Source organism: Anastrepha ludens, chromosome 5 (assembly GCF_028408465.1).
Source record: "Anastrepha ludens isolate Willacy chromosome 5, idAnaLude1.1, whole genome shotgun sequence".
In the NCBI taxonomy this organism is placed as follows: Eukaryota; Metazoa; Arthropoda; class Insecta; order Diptera; family Tephritidae; genus Anastrepha; species Anastrepha ludens.
This window is the reverse complement of record NC_071501.1, coordinates 86,221,883-86,249,074: the sequence shown is the minus strand read 5'-3', so window position 1 is coordinate 86,249,074 and position 27,192 is coordinate 86,221,883. Positions and strand designations below refer to the sequence as shown.

Genomic DNA, 27,192 nt, shown 5'->3' with positions numbered 1-27,192 from the left:
GACTGAACCAATCGTTAGCATTTCTGTATTGCTTCGAATGGAGCCTATTTTGAAGGCGACAAAATAAATTTTGATGATTAAACAATTATTTTGGGTTTTATTGAACAATTTCCGGGACTTTTTTGACAGAATGTATTTATAAATATTTTTACGAGTTTCTGCAAAAAATTCGTATTTAAAAACATTAAACTTTACTTCGAATTGACTGTACTTATACATGCATACATATCCATAATACGAATTTATTTATTTGCTCTAAAAGTTTTTGGTACAAATATAATTTAAAATTAATTACATTTACATTTTAATATATTTAACAATACTTAGAAAAGGCTAATAATAAGAAATAAATACTAAAATACTTCGCAATACATTACAACGTACATACATACATACAAAAGCCTCCTTTCGATTATTCCAATATTTAGTGAGTTGTACATTTTTATACTTGAATTATTAAAATTTATATTCAAGCTACAATAGGAAACTAGTGGTGCCAGGCAAGTACATAATTTTACAAATACCAAGCATATATGAATTTTTAAATATCTATACACGACAATGAAATGTCTACATTATGGACCAGCTGTGGAATTTTGTAAGATATTCATCAAAGTCGTGGTGTTCTGGCCCTCCTGTGGCGATTGCTGGTCTGGCATATTAGAAGATGTGAATTGCAAAAGTATAATCAGGTAAGTCGTAAGAGCGCCGCTGATCTGTAATGCAGAATAAATATCACAAACAATTTTAGAATTTTTGTTATTTATTAATTAGTGGAATATAACCTGACTTGCTTTGGTTTTGTATTGCGTTTTAATTTATGAAGATGATTTGCTTACATGGAATTTACAATAAGACTAAGTAAATTTTCTAAATCATCCCATCGGAAGATTAATAATTTTTGCAAATGGGGTCGTACGTCAATCATATTTGACATTTGTGAATTAAACAGCTGAAGTATACAAACCGACAAGAAATTGAGCGTGTAAAGGTCAAAATAAAGATTTCCATCACTCAAAATCATGTTTTGTTCATTGGTAAAAAGTTACTTAAAAACAAAATCGAATTGGAATTAATTATTGAATCTTCTTTTGAAAATTCGGCGGTATTTTTGGACGTTACTAAAGCGTTTGACAAAGTATGGCACAAAGGTTTACTACGCTACAAAGAAACGGCAACGATACACAAACGCAGTTAAGGAATGGTTTCATAACTACTGCCTAAAAATAAAAAAGATTCTTCGAATTTTGACCATGTCTGACAGACACACGAGAACTAGCGCGAACTAGCAGCGTTCTCGCCCTAATGGATTATCCTTATAGTAGTAGTGAAAAGACTGCCTTCCTTTTCCATATAAGTGCTTATAAAAAAGAGTGATGAGTGTCGACTTCTGTTCATAATTAAATGCATTTAATTATTACGCGAGAAAATGCGAGCATGCGGCAAGCGGCATAGCAAATAATTGTTTAAGCTCTATGGCTCTTTCCTTCTTGTGTTTTTGTTGCTGAAGTGTTAAGTATTTCTACTGGAATAATCTTAATTAGCAACTAGCGCCGTTTTACATACTATCACAGATCTCGTGTCTAATGTATTGTTGTTGTTGTTTTTTTTTTTTCTGTTTTTCCTTTTTTTGTTGATTGAATCAGATCCATCTCGTGAGAACCAAGAAAACTTTTTGTTTCTATATCTGAGATTTCATTAATTTTCTCTAGGAAAGTTGCTCCAGTTAGACCTGTACATTCGCATAAGTAGTGGAAAACACTTTCTTTTCCACCTTCCAAAAACTCTGAGGCTCTTCTGCAGATGGGATTGAAAGTAAGGTTGAGCTTGGCTGCAAGATCCTCTACCTTCCAATGACCAGTAAATGTTGCGGTGCTACGTGAAATTCTTGAATGAGAGCATCCTAACAGGTATTTTGTCCTCTGAATATTGTACGACGGCCATGTTCTCCTTGTTGTAGTGCTTGTGGTTAATTGCTTCCATCTTCTTTCGACTAAAGCATAGTAGTGTGAAGCAATAGATGTTTTTATTGTATTGATTGGGGTAGCAACTGTCATCGTCTCTGCTATGTCTGATGCCCAACGTTTTCGTGCTAGCTCATCTGCTATCTCATTACCATCAATATTTCTATGACCGGGAATACATATCAGAGTATTTTGAAGCCAATGACCAAGCAATTCAGTGTAAAACTAGTTTGGATGAAATGGAATTATAATCTAAGGCCTTGATAGCTGCCTGACTGTCTGAAAAGACAGCTACTTTTGCACCAATTTCTTTGAAGTGTTTTACTGGTTTACATACTTCTCTGATTGCTAATAGTTCTGGCTGGAACACGCTGGCTTAGTCAGGATGTCGAATTGATTTGGATAATTTGAGCGGTTCCGAATAGAGGCCAGCTCACCCACCACAGTTCATCATAGAACCGTCAGTGTACATTTCAGTGTAGATGTTCTTCATTCGGCTCTCGGTGGAAAACGTACCGTAAAGTCCTTTTTGAAGTTGAGGTCGGGGATTGTGAAATCTGGTTTGCTTTTGAGCAGTGCTGGTCCCTGTAGGAGAGTCTTACTGTATCTCTAAGTCGCACCGCGCTGCATGTGGCGATTGCTTTTATGTGTAAGTCTAATGGTAACAGGTGAGTAAGCACGCTAAGCGCTTCAGTAGGACTGGCGCTAAGAGCTTCTGTTACTAAGATACATACAGATCTTTGTATCTTATTTAGCTTGATTTGGTTGTATTTTTTTTCCATAGCGGGCCACCAGACTAGTGTCGCATATGTTACAATCGGTCTTACAATAGCTGTGTAGGACCAATTGCATAACTTTGGTTGAATACTCCATTTTTTACCCAACATTCGCGTACACGTGTAAAGTGCTATATTAGCTTTCTTCACGCTGTATTCTACATTGGACCTCTAGCTGAGTTTGGGATCAAGGATAACACCTAAGTCTGTTACTTGTTGGGCTAGCGTAAGACTTTACGTAAGAGATTACTTGTGTGTACATACCGTAAAATAGAGCGTGCGATCAATATTAAAAAGTCCTGCTGCTGTAAAATTGATTTTCAAATGTAAGAGTTGCATAGAAAATTGTTGCAGCTTCTCTTTCACCTCGGCGCTCTTGGCTTTGTTGAGTAGGGAATGCACAATGCCGCCAGTTTTTTCGCTCTGAAAAGGAAAATTAACTCTTCAATTAGGTTTCATTGACTTTTATTTTCGATTACCTACCTTTTTGATAGCCCGATTACTACCCTCCACAATCGAGATGATCGCAATAAGATACAAAACCATCTGGCATGAGAAAAATGTCACGAATTCCACAGTCTTGAATTTACTCTCACGCTTCGATTTGCCCAATAAGGTTTCGAGTACATAATAGGCATCGAAAACGATGATTAGAAAGGCTATAGAAATGATGGTTAGGAGTTGATAGGTGAAATATTTGTTCGCTGTAGATGCAGCATCGCAAATCATATGATGTATTTCCATTGATTCCTGGATAATCTCACAGGGATCCTTAGTGACAATGGTGTACATGGAGAAGGAATCAAGACACTGAAGCGAACGTTGTTTGGGTATAGGCTTGACGACGCCATTATTGTCCCATTGATGGGCGAGATTCTTTAAAACCTGGAAATAAATTTTGGAGTTGATAAACAATAATTATTTTTTTTTAAATACAATTTATTTAATTAAATCAACGAGATTGGATCGAAAAGTAATCGGTGTAGTAAACAAATAGCTTCTTTTAGTGTGAAATTCACTTCATCTGATTTTTATTAATTCTCTTCTCAGAAGGATTTTTGAGGCATTCAAGGGTGATTTCTGGGTGTGGCAAATATTTATTTGCAAAGAGCTGTTCTTTGAAGTTTGGAAAGAGTTTATTTTTAAGTGAGTTAGGCCTCACGTTTATTATTTTATTCACTTAGCAAATATGCCTCCGTTTTTAGCCAGCTTAAGAAATAATTTACTGAAAGCTGCAGTGGGCTCGTCTCAGCGTCCGCGAGCCACAAGTTTTCGTGTTTACAATATGATATAGTGTTTAAGCGAGTTGCGCCTAATTTCCTTCCCGCCTGTAAGTAGACAGCAAATCGAGCTTTTGCTTATCATTTCATTTGCGGAGCGGATCGTATGACGATGACGCCGTAAATTGAAACCGTGAACTGTCCACATACTAAAGTCATGCACCAATGCGTCGCATTAAGGAGTTCTTAATAATAACAGCGCCTCTTTCTAAGAGTCTCCCACAAGTCTCAATAAATTTATTAAGAAGTGTTTGGACGCACCACACGGGAATACTCCAATAAACCTTACGAACTAACAAACTAAAATAAAGTCCACTAGAAGCTCAGGTAACACCTCCGCTATTCTCGTTTTCTCCACTCTCCTTAGCTGTTCAGATAGCTAGCCGCACCAATCGCTATCATTTCATTATGCTTCTACCTCATATGGAACTTTTTCCTCAGACGTACAAAACGAATAGTTGCTTAAGTGTATTCCAACCCACTATAAGGTTTCAGCTAGCCATTATGTTTACTACTAGGTGGAGGTGGATATCTGTGGGACTATCACTGACTTTAATCAGTCTTCCAGATAGCATGCCGGCTACCGGCAATACGAGTCAACCCGAGCTATCAAACTCTAAATTCTCTAATAAAAGTGGCGTTTGCTGTAGCTGAATGGGTTGGTGCATTTAGAAGTCCACAGGTCTGAATCTCCTGGGATGAAACATCAAATGATCGAAAGTATTTGCTAATAGCAGCCGCTTTTCAAACTTCCGAGTGTATATAAATAACTCCTCCATGGATAAATTCCTCATAAAAACCATTTGCTGTTCGGATTCGGCCCAAAACCAGTGATGGTAAATGATTTTTTGAAAAATCCCTACACAGCCCAACAAAATTCCCTACTTTTCCCTACGCTTACAAAAAATTTTCCATATACAATTCCCTACATTTTTTCTCCTATTTTTACATTATAATGAGGCACTTGCAACGTCAAAATTGAATTATTTGCTAAAAAAAGTCTGGCATGAAACCTTACTGCGGATTTTTATTTTAAATGAACTTTTCTAATTTTTCCCGCTATTTCAAATTTTTTTCTGTCCTTCTTGAAAATTCCTTACATTTACAGAATTTAACAAAATCTGTCCTTCTTTTCCCCACACCCACATTTTTCGACAAAAATCCCTACATGTAGGGAATTTTCCCTACATTTACCTTCACTGCCTAAAACTGTAGGTCCTTCCCTTTGTGAAAAACATCAAGATGCTCACCACAAATAGGAGGAGGAGCTCGGCTAAACACCTAACAGAAGTTTATTTGTTATTTTGTTTTAACAACCAGGCGGAGGTGGAAATCTGCGAGACTATCACTGACTTTACTATCAAACTCATGTAAGTAAGTTTAAGTACCTCAGCTCTCAATAAAAATGTAATAGCTCATACAACTCCCTTTTATTTCTACTTTTTTACCTCTCTTCTATCTATCGGGGGCCCAATTCTCATCAAGCAGCACTCCCGGCCCTTTCTGCTACGGTTTTTTCTTGGAGTGCAGGGCATTCACAAAGAATCGACAGATGTAAAGTAATCAATTAAAAGTCTTAAGTCTACTTTGCTGAGCGAAAGAGTAATTCCTCTGTTTGGCGTTAGGAATTCTTTCCCTTGTTGCTGGCTGAAAGGATTTTGCTAGTGTTCAATGAATTTCTTCTCCTCCTACTTTCTGAGAAATTCGTTAATGTGGCCTTCTGGAAGTGAACAGAAAAGCTTCAGGCCACCTTTGGACTTTTATTTGTGGGGGTATGTAAAGTCTAAATGCTTTGTGGATAAACCAGCATTAACACTGAGTCATAAGAAGCCAACATTACTAAAGTTATTCACGAAATACCGACCGAAGTCCTCCAGCAATCCATTCAAATTAGGTGCACATCAATTTGAAATTTCTTTGCTTTATTTCAATTCAAAATCCGATGCCTTTAAATTGATCACTCTTTACTTTATCTCGATCTCATATCAGAGAGTACAGAGTTGAGGACCCAGCTGAAATGCATTTGAACTTCCCCTGAAGCACAAACCGCAATTTGGCAAATGCGATTTCTGAAAATTTCACAGCAAATAGCTGATGTCTAGGCGCACTCAAATAACACACACTGTATTCTATTGATATTTGCTCTTACTAATGCCGATTATCCTTCCTACCACTCATATACTTTTTTTATTTTGTATGCAGTCACTTAACTCTATTTAATGCACGAAAATGTTGTGTCAACTTGTAAACGATGCCGTGAAACATTATCACTACGCCACATACGAGGATATGCGGTGAAAAGTAGCACACCGAAGCCGGAAATGACGGATATATCCTATTTCTTGCCAGTATACCAAAAAGGCACAATTGAAAGTAGCCAATCGTCAAAGCAAATAAAATGAGCGTAAAACGATTTGTACGCATCGCAGCGTATTTTTGCATAAACGACACGCCCACGTCATAGAAACGCTGCTCCGCTGTATGCATTTGCTGGATCAGCAGACAGAGCTTCTTGCGGTACAGAAAGCAAATGCCCATCGTCACCAGATTACTAAAGGTTGCATTGAATTTTTGCATAGAATCGGTTAATCGCGAAATATCGGTTGCGAAGAAATAATGGATTATCGTCTGCTCATGAAAAATACTGTACATGAAATTCACGTGCTGAAAAAGGAAACGCGAACACATATTGAGATAGCCAAAGGCAGAGGCGCGCAAGAAATGTTGACGCGTTTTCGATGATATGCCTATGTGATATGGCGTCAAACCTAAGAAGTATGAAAATAAGAAGAAAAAACGTAGGCTGGCGTAAATGTTTCGAGGATATTGAAAATCACGTTTTAAATTGCGTAGTCCGACCAACGAATTGCGATTCATTTTCGATGAATAAAATAAATACAAGTAAATAATATGAGCACGTTGCCGAATAGCTTTTGACTGAAGGCGTATGTGTGAGGGTATGGAAATTTGAATGTAAAATATGAATGAAAAAGAAGCCGTAATTGAAGTAATTGAAGTAAAGGGTGCACCAACGGCTGGTTGCTTTTTAAATCAGATTTTACTTTTACTGCTGGTCGCAAACTGGATAAAGAAGAAAAGCGAATGCGTCTGGTGTGAACGTCTGTCATTGTTGACAGTTTTGATTTCGAAGTTGTAAAAGACTTTCTTTTATCTAGGAACAAGACTTCAAAACGTAGAATCTCTCTTGTCAACAAGCGCTACTTTGGACTAAGCAGGTAATTGAGTAGTAAAATCCTCTCTCGACGAACGAAACTAACACTTTATAAGGCTCTCATCATGTCTGTCCTGTTGTATGGCTCAGAAGTTTAGACGATGAGATCATCCGATGCGGTGTCCTTGGGTGCTTGAGAGAAAGATTCTGCGAAGATTTTTGGACCTTTGCACGTTGGCAACGGCGAATATCGCAGGCGATGGAATAATAAGCTGTAGGAGCTTTACGACGACATAGACATAGCGCAGCAAATAAAGTTCCATCGGCTACTTTGCCTGGGTCATGTCGTCCGAATGGATATAAACGCTCCGGCTCTGAAAGTATTCGATGCGGCACCAGCTGGAAAGATTATATGGAGAATGACTTGACTTTGCTTGATGTGTCCAACTGGCACCGCTTAGCACGCGAAAGAAACGACTGGCGCGCTGTGTTAAACTCGGCCAAAATCGCTTAAGCGGTTTTTGCACCAATCAAGAAGAAGAAAGGGCAGTTAGAACCTTGGGCTTGTTGTTTGAGCGTTCGATAGTAGTCTGCAACCGCCTGACTTCTCTCTCGATTAAATCCGAAAACTTCGATATTAGGCTCATTTGGGTCCCCTGCCACAGTAGCACAGCGGGAAACTGTTGGGGTGATGAGCTGGCCAGAGGACTCTCGGGACGGTTTTACCGCTAAATGCAAGGAATAGGATTCCCTTAAGAATCTGTAGTCTGCTTCCGCAAAGTTGGGCCTTGCGTCAGTTCAGTGAGTGCTGAGTTAGTGTGCAGGTGTGCAAAGAGTAGATCGGGGGCGCTCGAGGGTACTTCTGAGACTAAGCTGAGCTTTCTTGCTACACCCTTGGATATAGCAGGTTGAAACCTTATGCACCGGGTGAATTTCATCAACAGATTGAAGTGGTTATAGTAATTAGACACCGTTTGGTCATCTTCCTCTTTCCTTCTTCTTTCTCCCTTTTTCAGTTTTTGTTTTGTTGTTACCCCTCCGTTTTTTCTCTGTATGGCATCATAATGGAACGGAATTTAATTTTTTGTCCGCCCTTTGAAAATTGGATAGACGAATATGCAGATACAGAGGGATACCAGCTCTTTTACTTTGCTTTGAATTTTTTCTTTAAGTAAACAGAAGGTTAACGCTTTCTAATAAAGTAAGAAGCAGTGCAAAATATTGAATACTGTTTTTTTATATCTTAGCACTTTTTAAAAGATCCCAATCGATGGCCCACCCTTTATATGCACATACATTGACGGAAGCTTAGCACTATTTGTTGCTCGGCCGTGCTTTCCCCCAATTTATGGTAGATATCATGAGAGTACCCCTTAATTGGAGAGCCCTAGCTCCTTAGGCTACTTCCGTATGGCAGAAGTTTTTTCATTTCAGTAATGCGCTCGGAGGCTCACCATTTCCTCTAGAGGGATGACCGTTACATAAACAACTTTTTCTATTTATTTATTAGGCCAGATCGATTTGTGGGGAGGCAAAAAAATCGTCCATTGCTTTGTGAAAATCATATTCTAGGGATCAAAATAAGAAACTTTGCCGAAGGAACCATACCTCTAACACGAATTCTGATGTCCCCCAATTTGGGTCGAACTTTTTAGTTTATTTTCTCATGTAAAGGCCAAAAATGGTGATATTTTGAAATGATTGTTAGGGGAAACCCCGCAGGGTAGTTCCAGAGGTGTGCCACTGGCATGGGTGAATCGGCCGTCCAAAGTTAGTTGGGGTCGGTCAGACATTTTGACTCGATTGGAGCACTCTAAATGGGTCAAAGTGGGATTTTTCGTTCGACCCAAATTGGGGGATATCAGAATTCATTTTAGAGGTATGGTTCCTTCGGCAAAGCTTCTTATTTTGATCCCTAGAATACGATTTTCACAGAGCAATGGGCGATTTTTTTGCCTCCCCACAAATCGACCCGGCCTATTATTTATACTTCATGACCATCAGCAGCCATCGAATCTTTGTCCTACTGAATAGTGGCCACGCACATGCCACCAAGTCAGGCGCGTATAGGTGAGTTTACACTCATTGTTGAACGCGATTTAATCTCATTTATTAATGAGCTATTATTGTTATCGTTGCCATCTAAATTCAGAATATTTGAAAAGTATATTAACTAATTACTTCATACATTTTCATACAACAACAAGATTCTTTGGTATAATAACGCGAACACAGCACTTACATGTCGCAAGTGTACAGGGTGTTTTAGAGAGAGGTTTTGCTTTCTATTTCAAATCAAAGTATAAACCAAAGGGTAAATTATGGAACATAAAATGGCTGTCAATGGCTGGCTTAGTTCTTATTGGAACTGCTCATTCTTTTAACACTAGAAAGGCCACAAAATGTATATTACATATTTTAAAAGGCGAAATGGGTCACAACTACTACTATAAAAATTTTTTTGGGAAATTTTCCACTAGTTACAAATTAATAATTTGAATTTATCAAAGCTTATTTCTTTCAAAAATAACATAAAAAAGTTAATTCTGAAGCTTAGTCAACACATCACAAGAAAACACTCTGGAAAATCTTTCCTTTATTTCGTAGCCTTAAAAATGTTTTACTGAAATAATGGAGTGTGCATTCCATTCCTTATTCACTTTCTTTTACAAAAGCTTTAGGAAAGCTAGTAAGTTTATTTCTTGAAATCTGTAAAATATCTTAAGAAAATGGGAACAAAAAATTTTCTTGAGGTTGTCTTAAGAGTTTTGTAGATGGAGTTTTGAATTTTTCTGATAGGTGTGAACGAAGTTTAATTTCTATAATTAATCTACAGAAAAACAGTTTTGATACACAGGCAGAACTATGAGATTTCGTTATGTTTCCTATAAAAGTATTTACATATATTGTTTTGTTAAAATTTGTATATACCATATATCCTCTCATTGTATGAGTATATACGATTCCTCTGGGGTGAAAGTCCTTGACCGGATATAAGTCGGGGTCGTTCCGGTAACGCAAAACGGGCTATCGTGAGGTTCATGCGTTCATGGTTAACTGGTCCACATAGAGCGTGTTAAGTACTGAAGGGCGCATGAGGATCACAGACGAGCAAACCCTTTCGGATACCCCACTGGACACTACCTCTTAGAACACCATGAGAGGTCTCATGCGAATGTTCTACCTTGATTGGATCTAGACTGATTTCTTCACAAAAAGCATAGCTAATCATATTTTTGAAACATTTTATGCTCTTCATACGGCAGCCTGAAAGTATTTTCATTTATTAATTCCATCATTGACTAGATTTTCATGGCATACTAAATCTTGGAAACGACATATTGTGAAGCTCATACGTTGATTACCTTGACAGACTATCAGGTGAGTTCAAATGGGGAAGAAAACTTCTTCATTTGTAGTAAGAAGAAGAGGAATTCGAAAAATCAAACCAACAGCTATTGCTTTCTAACTATTAATACATGTCCATTCTGTTGAAGATAAGTATTGAAAAGAAGTAATTGCTTAGCACTTCTTCTAGGCCAAAAAGGACCAATCAGCAGCTCAACTAAAACTTAACCTCAAAATTGTACTTAATGTGGGATCAATAGTTTATTATTTTTGTTCAATAATTTATTTTGTGCTCGCAGAGCACTAGATGGACTATTTTTCTTATTTACGAGGGTGCAGCAACCAGTTGAAATTAAAATATTTTGCCACCTTGAGAGGAAACCACAAAGTTACCTTAATCTAGGTCCCGGGACCTCCAAACATTGAAGGAAACGAAAAAGAGGAGGAACGAACTAGCAAAATGGAGATCTGCCATGCAAATTACTGCTTCATGTGCCGGGCCTTAAAGCCTTTTCAATTGCACGCACTTTCTGTCGTTCCTTCAACCGTTCATAACGTGGATTTTACCTACCATTTCTGTTGTAGAGATCTCAATTGGTCGACCAACACGTCCCGTATCAGCTTTCGGCCACACTGAGGTTGAGTGAAACCGTGAAGGATGATTCCAACCGTTGGTGAAGAGTACGGATAATACTTTTCAAGCTCTTCTTTGCTTGTTGTTATGTGGCTTTCGCCAAAAAACAAAACAAAAAATAGTGTTTCATGAGCGAACGAAATTCAGTTTCAGTTTTTCTCTGAAGCGTTTGAAATGCTAATGTCACTTATTGATCCACCCTCGCACGTATTCAAAAATATTTTAAAGATCCACGTCACTCAGAGTGTCTTGAGGCCGTCTTCGTGTGTTTTTTTTTTTTTTAATTTTAATTTTTAATTTTTTATATTTTTATTTTTTATTTACCTATATGTTCTCAATTTGTATTAAAACAAAATAGTGGCAGCTTCATTCACAAATTAGCAAGCAATTTTAAATAAAGTCCCACTTCAAACACCCTGTATATGCATTCCCTTACCTTATTAATCAAATCGAAATGTTGTTGCAAACGCAAGAGGAACGTCGAAAACAGCACCACAACACTCAACAAAAAGACGTGTGGCAAAAAAAATGTTATCATCGCTTGAAACGTAGGCCAAATGTCATTGTGGAAAAGCATCCAAAAGCAGCTGGACATATACGTGACATTCAACGTAGTGACCAGGAACATTTTCAAGTGTGTCAACTTCATAATATACTGATAATTAAATTCCACACCGACATTGAGAAAACGTTTGTCCACATACGCGACAGTTTCACACAACGACACGATAACCCGACATTCACTCAAACTAATACCGAAGAGCGTCAACATGCCCAGCAGGCCAATGAATTTCTGCAGTGTGTCGCCAACTTGCGAAATCTCCGATTTGAAAAAGAATCCCACTATGGATGCCTGCTCCGCGAGCGAATGTATGAAGCAGTACATGAAGAAAATCACTTGCAGCAGTGTGTTGAGATAGCCGAGGCGGCTAACCCGCACCGTACGTTGGCCATTCGCTGCGTTTTGTATGCGAAAAGGTGTCAAGCCAAGCAGAAAATTGAACCAGAGCAGAGTTTGTGCTGCGCCATAGGCATCACTTGGACTGAAAAGTTCTTTCCAGAAGCGCATAATAGAAAGCGCAGTGATTTATTGTTGAAACTGAGTAGCTGCTGCGTGCTGGCTTTTGTATTTATAGTAAGGACAAATGGGAGCGCGTGAACGGCAAGTAAGTACTTTAAAATTTATAGAGTGTTGATTGACGGCTTTTAAAATATTTAGGTACTGTTAATTTGTTTGAAAATTGGAAAAATAGTTTGCCTGGAAAATATTTATTTGATTTTACTTTTTATGAAATTTGTGGTTGAGCTGAGGGGTGTCAAAAGGTGGATTCTGTAAAGGTCAAGTTTCATTCAAGGTTCAACAACTCAAGTTTTATCAACTGGGCACACACGCAAGTTTCCGCCTTAAGGTGATTATGTTGTAGGAGGGAGTTGTTATGATGAATTGGATCAACGCTGATGGAGAAATGTGGTTTAGCTGGTAGTGTCTATTCCGAGAATGAAGGCATTCAGTTCTCTACATTAGTGGGAATAGAGTTATATTTTGCGTTTATACTTAATCAGCAGCAGTCTCTGCCTTTATTATTGCTGATTCCAAATAATTCTAACTTGCTTTTATTTTGTATATTTATTTTGGGATACTTTTTGATCTCTTTGGAGTTTATTTGTCTCCAGTAACTCACACCTTTCTTAGACAATTCAGAAATATATCTCATAAAACTCAGCAAACAGATCTAATTTGAAATGGACAACAATACCTGAACCTGTCTTGCAGTTGGACTTTCAATTCCTTCATCAAATGTCTGGAGTTATGACTGGTCACTAGTTAGTGGGGATGCATGCAGGACCGGATTATCTACATATAAGGCAGTCTAGGCAACTATCAAGCGACTTCCCAGCGACTAGGGGACCGAGGAAAAAAAACATTTGAAAATAATTCATTGAGTGAAAATTTATTTGAAAGATTTGTGTCAATAATAACAATATTATTCCTTTTTTTATTTCACCGATTAATCCGGTCCTGAGCGCAAGTCAATGGAATGTTCTGCTACTGCCTTGATATGGCGATCACTTCTACTTATTTGGTTGTCTGGCGGATATCCATTATTTGTTAAAGTAGCTTAAACTTAATATTGCAGTGCAGCCTCCCGTTGGCGGACACTCACCGTCAGTCAACTCTTGTGTGTCCATGAAAGGTGTCCGCTCAAAGGAGTATAACCTCTTCTGATGCATTCGATTTGGTATGGAAAGAAATTTCCGCTCAAGGGAGGTGTCTGGCTAATAGAGGTATCCATTCGGTGAGGTTACATTGTATTTATAGAAGAAACGAGAATCACAGAAAGAGGCTCAAGAACGTTAATACAGTAGTGTGATTCCTTCGTGGGCAAACAGAAAAGTAGCCAACATTTTCTATCTACCCTACATCCTGGCGTAGTTATTCCAAATAACTCAGATCTTCCGCAGAAATTTAGAAAGATGTTTATCTCCAGTTCTTTGCAAATATACAAGTCGGTATGCCTCTTATTATCTTTTTATTAGTGGCGCTGCTCCGAGAGTATGCTATTTCGTCTGTGATGCATTCTGAAACGACTTCACATGCTTTCATTACTCCTGAGCTAAAATCCAAGGATTTCTAAGCAGCTCACTTCGCACGAATTTTTTTTTACACAAATTTGATTTAATACGTGTTAGAAAGAAAACAAATCTTTTTTTACACGCATTGTTTTGTTTTAACACGATTTTCAATATTTTATGAATTTTTCTTGAATCACATAAAGTAAATAGAGTGAAATTTTTCGACACATGTCCGGAGCGTTTAAATTAGAGTTAGGAAAAGTCTCTGAGACTCGGAAGATTTTGCTCTCACCGTTTAATAATTTATTTCTTATACCTTCTGCTCAAATATGAACGGGACGGTATCAATAAAACGGTCCGCGGATGACATATGGCAAAAATAGATTTTTTGTTTTTTGGTAGGACTGTTATAAGCTTACATGGCAAATTTAAGCGTGATATGTCACATAGTTTGTTTTCTGTGCTACTGTAAACAAGCCAAGCTCGAGTGTGTTCTTCGAATTTAACGAAGGAAGTTCAAAGAATTTGTTTGAAATTTTGTTATTCCAACAAAATTTCGGCTTCAGACGCCTTAAAAATGTTGCAGACAACCTATGGGGACTCTGCTCTATCGCGTGCACGTGTTTTCCAGTGGTACAAATCGTTCAAAGAGGGCCGTACATCAACCCAAAAAACCACGCCAAAGTCGCTCAAAAATTAAGGTTATGCTGACTGTTTTTTTCGATTACGAAGGTGTGGTGCACTCGGAGGTCCTTCCGCAAAGCCGATCGGTTAATGCTGAATATTATTTAGACGTTTTAAAGCGTTTGCGCGAGAACATTCGTCTTAAAAGGAAGGAATTGTGGGACAACAAGTCATGGTTCTTGCATCACGATAATGCACCAGCTCACACATCACGTCTTGTTCGCGATTATTTGAACAAAAATAATGTTAATATCGTTCCGCCATGTGACTTTTTCCTGTTTCCCAAGCTCAAGTTGCCGCTCCGTGGAAAACATTTTGAGACAATTGAAGTCATAAAAGAGAATTCGAAGAACACACTCGAGCTTGACTTGTTTACAGTAGCACAGAAAACAAACTATGTAACATATCACGCTTAAATTTGCCATGTAAGCTTATAACAGTCCTACCATCCAACAAAAAATGTATTTTTGCCATATGTCATCCGCGGACCGTTTTATTGATACCGTCCCGTTCATATTTGAGCAGAAGGTAATATATTTAATGAATTAAAATATGTAAGCACGAAATAAATTTCTTAGTGAACTCTAAAAAGGATTTTTTAATATTGTTTCCACATAATTCTATTTTTACACGAATTTTTCGGGAACGTATTTATCGGGTGAAAATAGGTGTACTCGTTAATATCAAATTTTATTATGTACTTAACTCTCTTTTATGCCCGGCGCATTACTCGTAGAAATAAGTTAATTACATATCCATTTTTATTCCCTACGTTTTTGCGCATTTCGCAGTGGCTCGTTAATCGTCACCAGTCGTATTAATAACGCCTCAACTTACGCTTTTCTTTCATGCTTGACCATTCTTATTAATTGCTAGTTGTTTTTTGTTTTGCACTAAGTAATTATACAGTGGCGAACAAAAAAATGTTAGCATTTGGAAAAATCACATTTTCTAATGTTGTTTTCTTATATGAAAAATACTTTCCATGTGAAAATTAGGGAAGTATAAACATTCTAATACAGCGAAAAATGTTTGTGTGGTATCGATTTTAGAAAAACTGTTTCTTTGACTTTTGATGGCATAGCGTTATTTATTTTACTATAACTATACTCTGGATAATTTTAAGATATTTATTATTATGTAGTAAGCAAGAATTCTTAATCTAGTTTTTCAAAATTTGGGAAATCTCTTTTACTTTTAATGACCGCTTGAATCTTAAAGGGTATACAATCTCCAAAACTCTGCAGATGTGGTGGTGTAATTTTATTATACCACACCTCTTGGATCACTTTGTCTAAAACAGAAAGTATTTTGAGGTTTTTTTGTTACCTGCGTCTTGATGAAGTGCGAAGGTTCTTGATAGGGTTCAAATCGGCGTTACTTCTAGACGAGTCTAGAAATGGTGATCTGATAAATAATTCTGCTATTTCTCAAACTCAACTTTCCCATTCGTTATTCAAGGATTTTTGTTGTATGACTCTCGGAAATTCTTCCAGAACTTGGCATTTTTTGTGTTCTCCTATTCATGGTGCATTTTGATGCTTTTTCCAAAAATGGAGAGACCCACTGTCTTATGCTGCCTACATATGAAGAGCTTTTTCAGGGCAGAAATACACACGGAGATTTGCCATTGCCTGCCGAGGGACGAACGCTGTTAGAACGAAAATGTTCTATTATTTTGCTGTTTCATGCCCACAGTTGATTTCAAACTTAGGCACTACCAAATGGTAGTTACGCATTAACTCACTCAACTATGGCGGGCATCTCCTAAAAATAATTGATTCACATACAAAAAATTGTAAGCTTTTTGGAGATTTTTTTCGTTCTGTTTATGGTTGTCAATCTGATTGCGGAATAGAAAACACCATTTTTAATAGCTCATGAACATTTAAAGGCTTCCAGCTATCATTTCACGATGTACCAGGGGGCTTTTAGAACTTGACAAATGACCCACTCCTGGGGAAGATGGCTTCCCTTTTTATATTAGTAAAAAACTATGCTCCATCGTTAGCCCAAACGTATCTTTAATAAATCACTGGCTTTTGGTGAATTTTTACATAATTCATTCACATAAAAAAAATGTTTATCACACCGATACATAAGTCTGTGATAAGCAAGGCGGATGTCCAAAATTATCGCTCCATCAGCAAAATCTCTACTATAGCTAAACTCTTTGAAAAACTGGTTGATAATTTGATTCTCTTCCAAATTTCAAATCTCATATCGCCTTATCAGTACGGCTTTGTTAAGGGTAGATCCATTGTTACAAAATTATGTTTATTCGCAAATTTTGTCTCAAAACAAGTTGAAACCGGCCAACAATGCGATGCCATATTCACCGACTTTTCGAAAGCGTTCGGCAGAAACATCCATAGTATCCTACTTAAAAAGTTGGGTTTAATTGGTTTTCACCCTAACTTACTTAAGGGGGAGGGTAGGGTCACAAAATCGAAATTTTTTTTCTTCACTCATCTTATAGTAAATCATTTCAAGAATGTTGTGTCAAAATTTTAAGTGGATCGGAGCAGAACTCTCAAAGTTATAGCCTTTGTAGGCACTCTACCTCGAATGCGAAGCATCGATAATTTCTCAGAGTCATTTTTTCAAACGCGTTTTTCCCGAAACGACTTCTTAAAAGTCGGTGCCAATCACAACTCCGAAACTATTCAACCGATTCTTTTCAAATTTGGCACACGTTTTCTAAATCAAAAATACGTCCCCCCTACACTGTTTTTTTTTTATCGTTTTTTTTTTTAAGGTTGTTTTTCACTTACAAATATGGCGAAATTTTTCGCCAAAAATGCTCGTTTTACGTTTTTTGCCACCAAAACTACAAAAATGAAAAAAAAAAATTTTATTAATGTAGGGGGGAGCATTACGTCATACTTTAACTGAAAAATTCACTTTTTTTAGTTTCAGATGATTGTACGACGAATGCCGATTGGCAGCGCAGAGCACCTCTCGAAAAACATATCTCCAAAAAAACTCTGTCATGGGCTTATTTGTCAATATTTTATTATTAATATTTTTAATATAAAACTTATTGAAAAGATGTACAATAGCATGCAACTGATTTTATTAAAGTATCTTAAGCCATATTTCTGTAAAAAATTCAAAAAAAAAGTGTTTTTTTTTTAGCGCTAAACCCTACCCCCCCCTTAAGTGGCTTGCATTTTATCTCACAGGCAGAACTCACTTCGTGGGAATAAACAATATAAAATCGGATGCCTTCAAAGTTACCTCAGGTGTACCTCACCTCGGGCCATTACTGTCATTAATCTTCGTGTGGGATGTTTTTGTGACATTGTGTTGGCTGATGTATGCAGATGACTTGAAGATTTACGTAGTTGACTGCATAAGACTTCAAGATGTCTTAACAAGATTGGAAGCTGGGTGTGCTGACAATTCTTTACGTCTTAATGTTGGCAAATGCCAGCTCTTGGCCTTCTGTAGCCGAAAAAATGCGATTGATTTCGGTTACGAATTTAGCACTACCATCCTCACAAAAATTATGAAAAGAGAGACTTGGGGTTAATATTAACTGTAGACTTTATGATTGCCAAGTCTAGATCTATGCTCGGCTTTGTAGGTTGAAATTTAAAGAAGTTCCAGGATGTTTCTACGTTGAAGAATTTGACTTGTTTCCTTGTTAGATCAAATCTCGAATATAGCAGCATTATCTGGGATCCATTCTATATGGGCTCATCTTTAAGAATTGAGAAGATTCAGAAGCGTTTCACTGGATTTGCCATTCATTCCCTTCGTTGGCCTTTGTACAGGGTGGGCCTATAACGTTTGCTTTTTGAACCACCTATTTTTTTGAGAATGGTAACACAAATGACATGTCAAATATATTCATAATTTACTTAAAGGTTTGACATTTACGAAATGGGACGCTATACGCTTGAACAAAATTGGGAAATATTGAAAACCTATTTCCAAAGTGGTGAGTCTTCTTCTTCTTCCGCGGTTACAGTAAATGGCGAGCATTACCGTGACATGCTCAACGAGTTTTTGTTTCCAAAAATTGAAGAGGATGACATGGACGACATTTGGTTTCAACATGACGGTGCAACTTCTCACACTGCCAAAGTTACACTCGAACTTTTGGCTACCGTTTTTGAATTCCGATATCAATTGGCCGCCTCGGAGCTGTGATTTAAGCCCGTTGGACTATTTTTTGTGGGGAACCGTTAAGGACAAATGCTATGCGAACCATCCAGAGACGATTGAAACACGAAATCGAATTCGTCATTCATGAAATTGAAGCCCAAACAATCGAAAATGTGCTTAAAAATTGGGTTGACCGAATGGCCTACTGTAAAGCCAGTCGTGGCAGTCATTTGAACGATGTTATTTGTCATTTATGAATGACAATGTTCAATCTTCAAAATAAAAAAAAATATTGATTAGTTATTTTTTTATAGCCGATTCAAAAAGCAAATTTTACATGGCCCACCCTATAGTTTGCCTGCATATAAAAGTAGATAACTTTTGTTAGCATTGCCATTTCTTACTGGATCAAATACTTTTCAATTATCCTACGCGTAACCTCAGACTCAGCAATATATTCCATTTACCTTATTACAGGACCAATGTTAGTCGTAATAATCACGTGAAGCGGTTAGCGGGATAAGCCAGTCTAACCAATTTTGTAAAAATTTAGGCATAAGTGTTAAGTGTCAAAAGGCCAGCACAACATTTTTATGACCTTTCAATCGCGATTAGACTAACTGTATATACTTTTATGCCCACCACTGCGCTGATACATCATTTTTATCCATCACTAAAGTTTGCTTTTAATTCGAGTTATGCATTTTAATACCATTTTTATGAAAGTGTATTCGTTTAGTTTGCTTCCACTCTCCTTCATTAAAGTAATTGATCCTTTGCATTTTAATATCATACTTTTATATTTCAATATTTTTTGCTATATCATAACCATCTAATAGATTAGTTCGAGTTAATTAGGTTTGGCGTTAGTAAGGAAACAAGGTGGAATTACTATAATTAAAAGTTAAGATAGTCCTTTGTAAAGCATGAAAGCGAAGAGGGCAAAATGCCTAGCCCTTCTAAATTTTTTATTGCCAGTTTGGTGCAGCATGGCTGACTGCTTATGCCTTGGATTAATGCCTCGGGTTATGTACACCAAACAATATTGAATGGAACTGAAATATTCATTTTAAATCTAAAGAAAAATGTATACAACGCTGACTTTAAAATGGATGAAATCACAGAATGGACTTCAATGAGGATAGACTTCAAACTGAATGACTCAGAATGGTTTACAATGGACCATACTTATTCTTGCCATAAATTCTGTTACAAATTTAACAATGCGTTCGACGAGAGGAAATTCACAGAAAAAATACTGTTATTTGATTAAATTAAGTAAAACTAACTTCATCTAAGAAAGTATTATAATTTCATATCTATAACGGACTTAACTTGTAACAGAACTTATGGCAAGACTAAGTATATGGCGCAAGAGCTGAGTCAGTAGTTCCATCCGTAAATTTTAATTTAATTTAATTAATTTATATGTATGTAAATCTCATACCAAGTTCTCATATTTCAACTCTCACTTCACTTTATGGGCCAAAGCAAAAAATGCTGTTATATCGGGTGTTTGTATGATAACTATCGATATCGATAACTATGGTTTGGTAGCTGAGAATGGCAAACTGTTTTCATATTTCTGTTCATTAAGGTTTGGCAAGTCATCACCAATCGTTTAATGCCAGAACAAAGCTTCCAAATTGTGGAAATTTGCTCAGAAAAAATAAATCTGTTCGCGAAGTTTATAGGGCAAAGTGTTGAAGAAGACGCCGAAATGTCTATTCGTCGCCGTTCTCAACTTGTTCGCTTTTCTCCTTTGTCTACTGGGAAAATTTTACGTAAGAATCTTGGCTTATGAGCCTATAAAATACAGCTCATGCAAGAACTGAAGCCAAATAACCATCCTTTGCCTCGCATTTTTGCTGATTGGGTTCATTTAGATTTAGTATTCAGATTTATTGGTGAAGTTAGTTGAAAATTGGACTGATCGAATGGACCGTGTAACTCGTAGCTGAGGCGAACATTTGCCGGATATCATTTTCAAAAAATAAATGCTATGCAATTATGTACCAGATTATAGAAGAATAATATTCCAATAATACGGCGGTCGCCGTAGCTGAATGGGTTGGTGCGTGACTACCATTCGGAATTCACAGAGAAAACGTAGGTTCGAATCTCGGTGAAGCACCAAAATTAAGAAAAACATTTTTCTAATAGCAGTCGTCCCCCGACAGTTAATGGCAAACCTCCGAGTGTATTTCTGTCATGAAGAAGCTCCTCATAAAAATATCTGCCGTTCGGTGTCGGCTTGAAACTTTTAGTCCCTCCATTTGTGGAACAACATCAAGACGCACACCACAAATAGGAGGAGGAGATCGGCCAAACACCCAAAAAGGGTGTACGCGCCAATTATATATACACATATATATTATTAAGTTTAAAAAAACACCCTTTACATATCTAACAGCTCACAGTAGTCTGACGATGTTTTTGTTTTATTTATTATTTTAATTTCTGGAGCTCTTGAAAAACAGTCATTATATTAATTCAAATTCCTGACAGACAGTATTTCTGATCCACTTCATTCGTAAAGCGCCAGATAATTGTTAATAAGCTTAACATCTTCACATGGAAGAATTATCCTTTCACTTTTTTTTGCCTTCAGCACTATACCATAAGTAGTGTGATTGATACTGCTCTGCATCTTCTCACAAAATCGTTCGTAATCGCGACACTTTTTCTCGAAAATGAGTCAGCACTATTTAGGTTTCTCAAGCTATTGTGCAGGAAATATCGAGGATAGTTTTCAGACATCAAAATTAAAGTCGCGCAAGCGCTTAAGCCTAACGATTACAATTTGCGAAATTAATAAAAAAAAAAACAAATCTACACTTGTCTTCTATGTGTTAGTTATTGAAATAAATTTTTGTTTTTTAATTTAGATTTCAGTTCCTAATTCTGCCACCACACACCCTGTGTCATTCGCATACATGTTGGCAGTTCTCAAAGCACGCTCTTTTCAATAGCAGCAGAATATCAAACACCCATTAGCCTCAAATAAAACTAAATAAAAGTATACAAAACAGAACCAGAACAATTCAGCAAATCGTTGTATCTGACTTATGGAAAGTAAGTTGGAGTACAGTTGATTCGCTTAAAATTTTCACTTTCCTTAGATTTTTGATTTCTGCTCACTATTCGACATCACGAGAGGTCCTTTAGCGTAATATTTTTTTGAAGAACATTCGTATACTATTGCTTCATGCTAGATCTACGATTGCTCATACTAATGAGCAGAAAATCTTGAGAAACACTGGCATTTCATTGAGTTTACTTAAAATAAAGTATTTTCCAAAAGTTACTTAAAGTTACAGAATACCTTTGCGTAAAACGCAATGCACTACATGAACCCATTAAGAATGCAGCAAAATAAATATTGCGTGACCAAGTAATAATCGATACGGCTTCTTGCATACTAAAATGCATTTTAAACTGAAACAACAGAAAATGCATTCTAAACAGAAGTTGCATTGTTCGCAACTCACCACTTGAAAATAAATCTTTGTGGCATTTTAATTACTACGCTTTGAGAAATATTCTTGGAAAACGTAAACTTGGTGCAATTTAAATTGAATAAACTTACGGTTGGTAGTAGCATTTTTATCTAAGACTTTCGATATTATAAGCCGCGAAACAATGCTTTATGACATCGAAATATGACATCGATTAGGACCTTCGGACATTTAAAAAAAGATGAATTAATCAAGGGAATCATAAAAGGTGGTATCCGTTTTCAGACACTGTTTAACTTCTATGCCTCGCTAGTTCCCATCAGTTCAAAGATCAAACAGTTCCCGGAATATATTCAGAAAATCCGAAGTACAAATTTATTCCTCAAAAGTGATTATAACGCCTCAAAGTACTCCCCATCTCCAAGGCACCATTAACTCCGTTGGATCCAGCTCTTTTTTCGAAATATTTCTGGAAGTTTATTTTTGTATATTCATCAGCGCCGTCTTCGATTTTTCCATTACTTCCTTCCAGTTGTTAAAACTCGTTCCCCGTAATATTTTTTGACTCGATTTAATAGAGAAAAAACGCAGGGAGTCATATTAGATGAATTCGATAGCTGTTGGATGGCAGTCGTTCTTGGTCAAAAATTCACGGATATTGATGACACCGTGCGAGGGCACTATGGTGGGTTATCATAGAGCAAAATCCACGAATTGTTTTTCCACAACTACTTTCTTTTTTGACGAATTCCTTTACGTAAACGTCTCATAATACTCAAATAATGGTCCTTATTATTAAATGTGTGACTTTCTGGCAAAAATTCGTGGTGTACAATACGGTTTGTAATGCATAAAAACCGTGAGCACCTCTTTTTTTACTGAAAAGAAGGTGGTTTTGTTTTGGTATCGGTGGTATTGGTTAAATCGGAGACTTCCACTCACATGCCTGATGTCTGAATTGCGTGACGTACTCATAAACCCACGTTTCGGTTTCAGTAATGATGCGTTTGATCAACGCGGCCCCTTTTTTGCATGAACTTCAAGTACTTTGGGTCTTGATTCATTCGGAGCTCGCGACTCACTCTCCTGATGCTTTTGTTGAATGTTGGGTTGGATTCAGTTTTGTAAATCAAGTCTTTGGCGATATCAATGCGATCCCTTTACTGCATGAAATTCAGGTAATTTTGGGTCAACTTTGCAGCAACACAGCACAAATCCTAACCATTAACTATAATACAATGCCCTGAACTGATTCAATGCAATGTTCAAGTTCTCAACCAGCTCTCTGATGGTTAATTTGCGTTTATTGCTTTCATTTATTGAAGTTTTCACCAGTTTTAGAACTTCAATTAGTTAAATTATAGCGGCACCTGGCGGTTGTTCCGGAAACTTTTTGATCAAGATGGCATTGAAGGCTTGTGCTTCGCTTTTCCATATTTATCGTTTTTCCATTGCCAGCGACGTAGTGGCTGAATTTCCAGACCTGTTCAAGTATCGCACTCAGAACTGCAATGCTATGAATGGGATGCTCTCAGATGTCGATGTCCACCACCCTCATAATGAGGCGTGTATATGTACTTCCAGTATGGATTCGTACCACATTGCTTGACAAGTAAGTTCTGCTGCGACAATGTGTAGCTAAAATCAGAGCAGATACCTACTAAAAGTCTAGGACGACTCCCTGATAGCTTAAAAGCCAAATCTTCGAGCAAATTGGCAAGACCAAAAGAAACATCGTTTTGTTCAAAAAACCATTTGGCAACTACTACAACAACATCGTGGGATCCGATTAAAAGTTATTTAAATTTATATTAACAGACTTTAACCAACCTCTCACTTTTACCAACAATCACCACCACCTATTGGCAACGAAGAGCTTCAGCAGCATTCAGAAATCCGCTTTGTACTGCAATAATTACGTTATGAATACCTATCCAAAGTCGACCTTCACATACTCAACATAGGTATGTTCCTTTTGTAAGTGAATCCCACATGCCAACAACCGTTTCTTCCCTTTCCCTTAAACCAAGTCGTCATAATTGGCCTTACGGTCTAAGTATTATTCTCTCTTATTCTTCTACCTGGATAGCTTTGGAACTATCTCGTCAAAAGCAGAAATACATATACTCAGAGGTATGCCATTGTTCGCCGCGGGGCGACCGGTATAGAAACAACTTTTTATCATTTTAGTGTTTTATGCACGGAGATTAGAACCTACGCAGTCCCAAATGGTACTGACGCACCAACTCATTTGGGTTGAAAATTACGAAATTCATTAATTTCTGGAGTGGTGTCCACTGTATATGCCTCTGTGGTCTCTGTGTGTCCTCGATGTGAGTTGCTTGTTCTCCATAAACTAATTTAGTCTACATTCAGCATCGACTACGTAAAACTGTCCACATTAAAATAAAGTGTTATATTTAGTTAGTTTTGGTAATTATTCAACATTTTTAGTACTCTCTTCGGAATACCAAAAACTTATTAGCTAATGTCACGGCAGCTATTCAGCAGCCGAATTTTATACCCCCTACTAAGTAGAGTGAGTTGTCAAAAATTAAAGTGCCGATTAAAGTGCCGTTAAAGTGTTTCGTGGTATTTGTTAAGCACTAAAGTTTATGGTCGCACTGTGTGGAGCAAAGACTTGTTCGAATGTGAAAATATTATCAACCTAGAAACAGGTTGAACTGTTTAGCTGCGAACTTTTGGTTTTGCTGGTTGCTGTGTTCTAACTTGTCATTTACACGGGATAGTTAAGCAAAGATACAACTTTTTGACTAATATTTACTAGCACAACGGCCTTATTTACTACTGCCTCATTGTCTTCATCACTGTTTATAATTTTTGACATGACCGGCCAATTCGGAGACTTCGTTCGGCTAATCTCAAAAGAACGCGCGACTCGGATAAATCTATTTTAATTTGGAGGTTTTGGTAAGTGTTTTTAAAATATTACTATAACACTAGTTTGCGAATTTTCACTTTCAAAAATGGTCCTCGACCAAAAAGCGTTTTTTAGACTAATTTGAGGTCGGTTAATAAACTTTGCTAATTTAGTAAAAAGCGTCAAAAATGCCTTTTTTTTATTGTAACTTTCAACAGCTGTTTTGCGAAAACTACGACTTCCATTGACACGAATTATATATTGCCATGTAGGTTATATGTGTGCCTTTCGAAATTTATTCACTTCAAAGAAATGGTATTTATAACTGTCTAAACACCTAGGTTACACAAACATTATTTTTTCTGTTCTTTTCATACTTCTCCTCCCTCTTCTTCTTCTTCGCTTATTTAGGAAAATTCCTTTGCTGACTTCAAACGTGGCCGTAGAGACAACGATGAGGCACAACGCAGTGGACATTCATTTGAGGCGGTAACACTAGAAAACATAAAGAAAATCCACAAAATCGTTTTGAATGATCGAAAAGTGAAGTTGCGTGAGTTAGCAGACATCGCAAAGATGTTGCTTTTATATCGCACGAGCATTTCTTTACGAGAAAGCTCTGTTTAAAGAGGGTGCCGTGTTTGCTCACTGTTTTGTTGCGTCAAGACAACGCAACGTGTCACAAGCCAATCACAATAGCAAAACTACATGAATTGAAGTTCCAATTGTTCCCACATCGCCAGATAAGGCTCTCAGTAACTGTTCACAGACCTCAAATAATTGCTCGCCGGTAAGAAATTTCGCTCGAATGAAGAGATTGTGGCTGAAACTGAGGGATAAAAGAGACAAAAGTTGTATTGTTAGAGCGGCGCTGTAATAATTGCGTTGTTCTTGATGGAAATTACGTTGATGAATAAAGCTAATTTTGAACAAAAAACGTGTGTTTTTGTTAGGCCCGTGACTTTTCAGCCCATGTGTTATATCACAGTTCGTTCCACGTACGACCAAGAGAGTTCATTTCAGTTTCTGTTGAGCGTCTGCAGATAGTGAGTGGTCTACGCACTCCTCGGTCATGGAATAGGTTCTAACACATACCTTGACTAGCAACATTGTCATCACTTCACACATCTAAGCGTATGTCCTATCCACTGCCACTTCTATTTTCGAATTTCAGTCGCCGAGTTGGATATTGTACGGGGCCGGAAAATTCGCAAAATGCGGCGCTGACAGCGCTTGAGAAACGATGCCACAATAGACCAGAACGGATTGTTCCTACTGTTAACTGTTACCAAGATATTGTATTGAATCGAGGGCTGTAGATTTTACTCACAATGCTTTGTTTCGCGCGTTTCATTGACAGCATTGGTGAGGTTTTTATTTAATGCTTACCCTCCATAAAAGAAGCAAACCCCATAAACAGAAAAGGTGCGTAAGGCACAACTGTGGAAAAAATATATTCACTAACTTTTGTTTGTGCCACGGCCACACCACCTCTTTTGCACACTATCAGTTCTCCATCTCACCTTATTCAACATCACCAGCCGCATTTCCAACAGCTTCACGATGCCTTGAAACATCGCTGTGGCAATCGAGATGACTGTATGCTGCAGCGTAAAAACTATGTAAAGCGGCGTTGACGGTTCCAATTTGGCCGATTTCAGCAGAATAAAATTACCACACGAATACACTGTGTCCACAGCAAACACCACCAACAAACTAAAGTAGCAATAACGCAACACTTTACTATACAGAATTTGCACACCAACACTGCGCAGTAGAACATCCATATCCTGCATGGTACGCAAGCTATGTTGGAGCAGATGCTTGGGAAGTATAGCCGTGAAATAGATGACGGTAATGCCGATAAGACCACTCACAATCTGCATTGTGTCGCCGAAACGCGATATGCGCGAATGAAAAAAATAACTCGCGATCGTTTCGAAATCATTCAACAACGTAAGCACATAACAGGCCACATAAACGGTGATGTGTATCAAAGTATTGAGATAACCACAAATCGACTCCTTCAACTTCTTATTCCCAGCACCATCACTTTTGATAAAGAACGGCGTGAGGCCATGCCAAAAGGTGACCACAAAGAGTGGCTGTACACTTTCGTACAGCTGTTGCGCGTGGAAGAACCGACGCAAGCCGCTGACACGTTGTGGATGCGAGGCGCACGCTTCTTGCGCCTCAATACTATTCGTGTCTTCGTCCATTCGCGTTGAATGCGCTACGCTAACTGGCCAAGTGTTGGCGTGTTGTTGTGACTTTTTAACCTAAGCTCCAATGTCAATAGTGCGGCAGG

General features: G+C 37.6%; 1 protein-coding gene across 1 annotated transcript; it reads right to left on the bottom strand.

Moving 5' to 3' along the window:
- Positions 1–242: 242 nt before the first annotated feature.
- Positions 243–27,111, bottom strand: LOC128863503 (putative gustatory receptor 28b). Its single transcript, XM_054102700.1, has 4 exons — positions 26,408–27,111; positions 3,224–3,625; positions 3,005–3,163; positions 243–716 (listed from the first exon to the last, which is right to left on the bottom strand). The coding sequence occupies exons 1-4, from the start codon at positions 27,101–27,103 to the stop codon at positions 576–578; spliced, it is 1,398 nt and encodes a 465-aa protein (XP_053958675.1). The 5' UTR covers positions 27,104–27,111; the 3' UTR covers positions 243–575.
- Positions 27,112–27,192: the final 81 nt, after the last annotated feature.

Coding starts and splice junctions, on each gene's coding strand:
- LOC128863503 (XM_054102700.1), bottom strand. CDS start 27,103: ATGGACGAAGACACGAATAGTATTGAGGCGCAAGAAGCGTGCGCCTCG. Junction 3,626..26,407: donor GGCTGGTGATGTTGAATAAG/GTGAGATGGAGA, acceptor ATTTATTTCCAG/GTTTTAAAGAATCTCGCCCA. Junction 717..3,004: donor ATCGCACGCTCTATTTTACG/GTATGTACACAC, acceptor TCTGCATTACAG/ATCAGCGGCGCTCTTACGAC.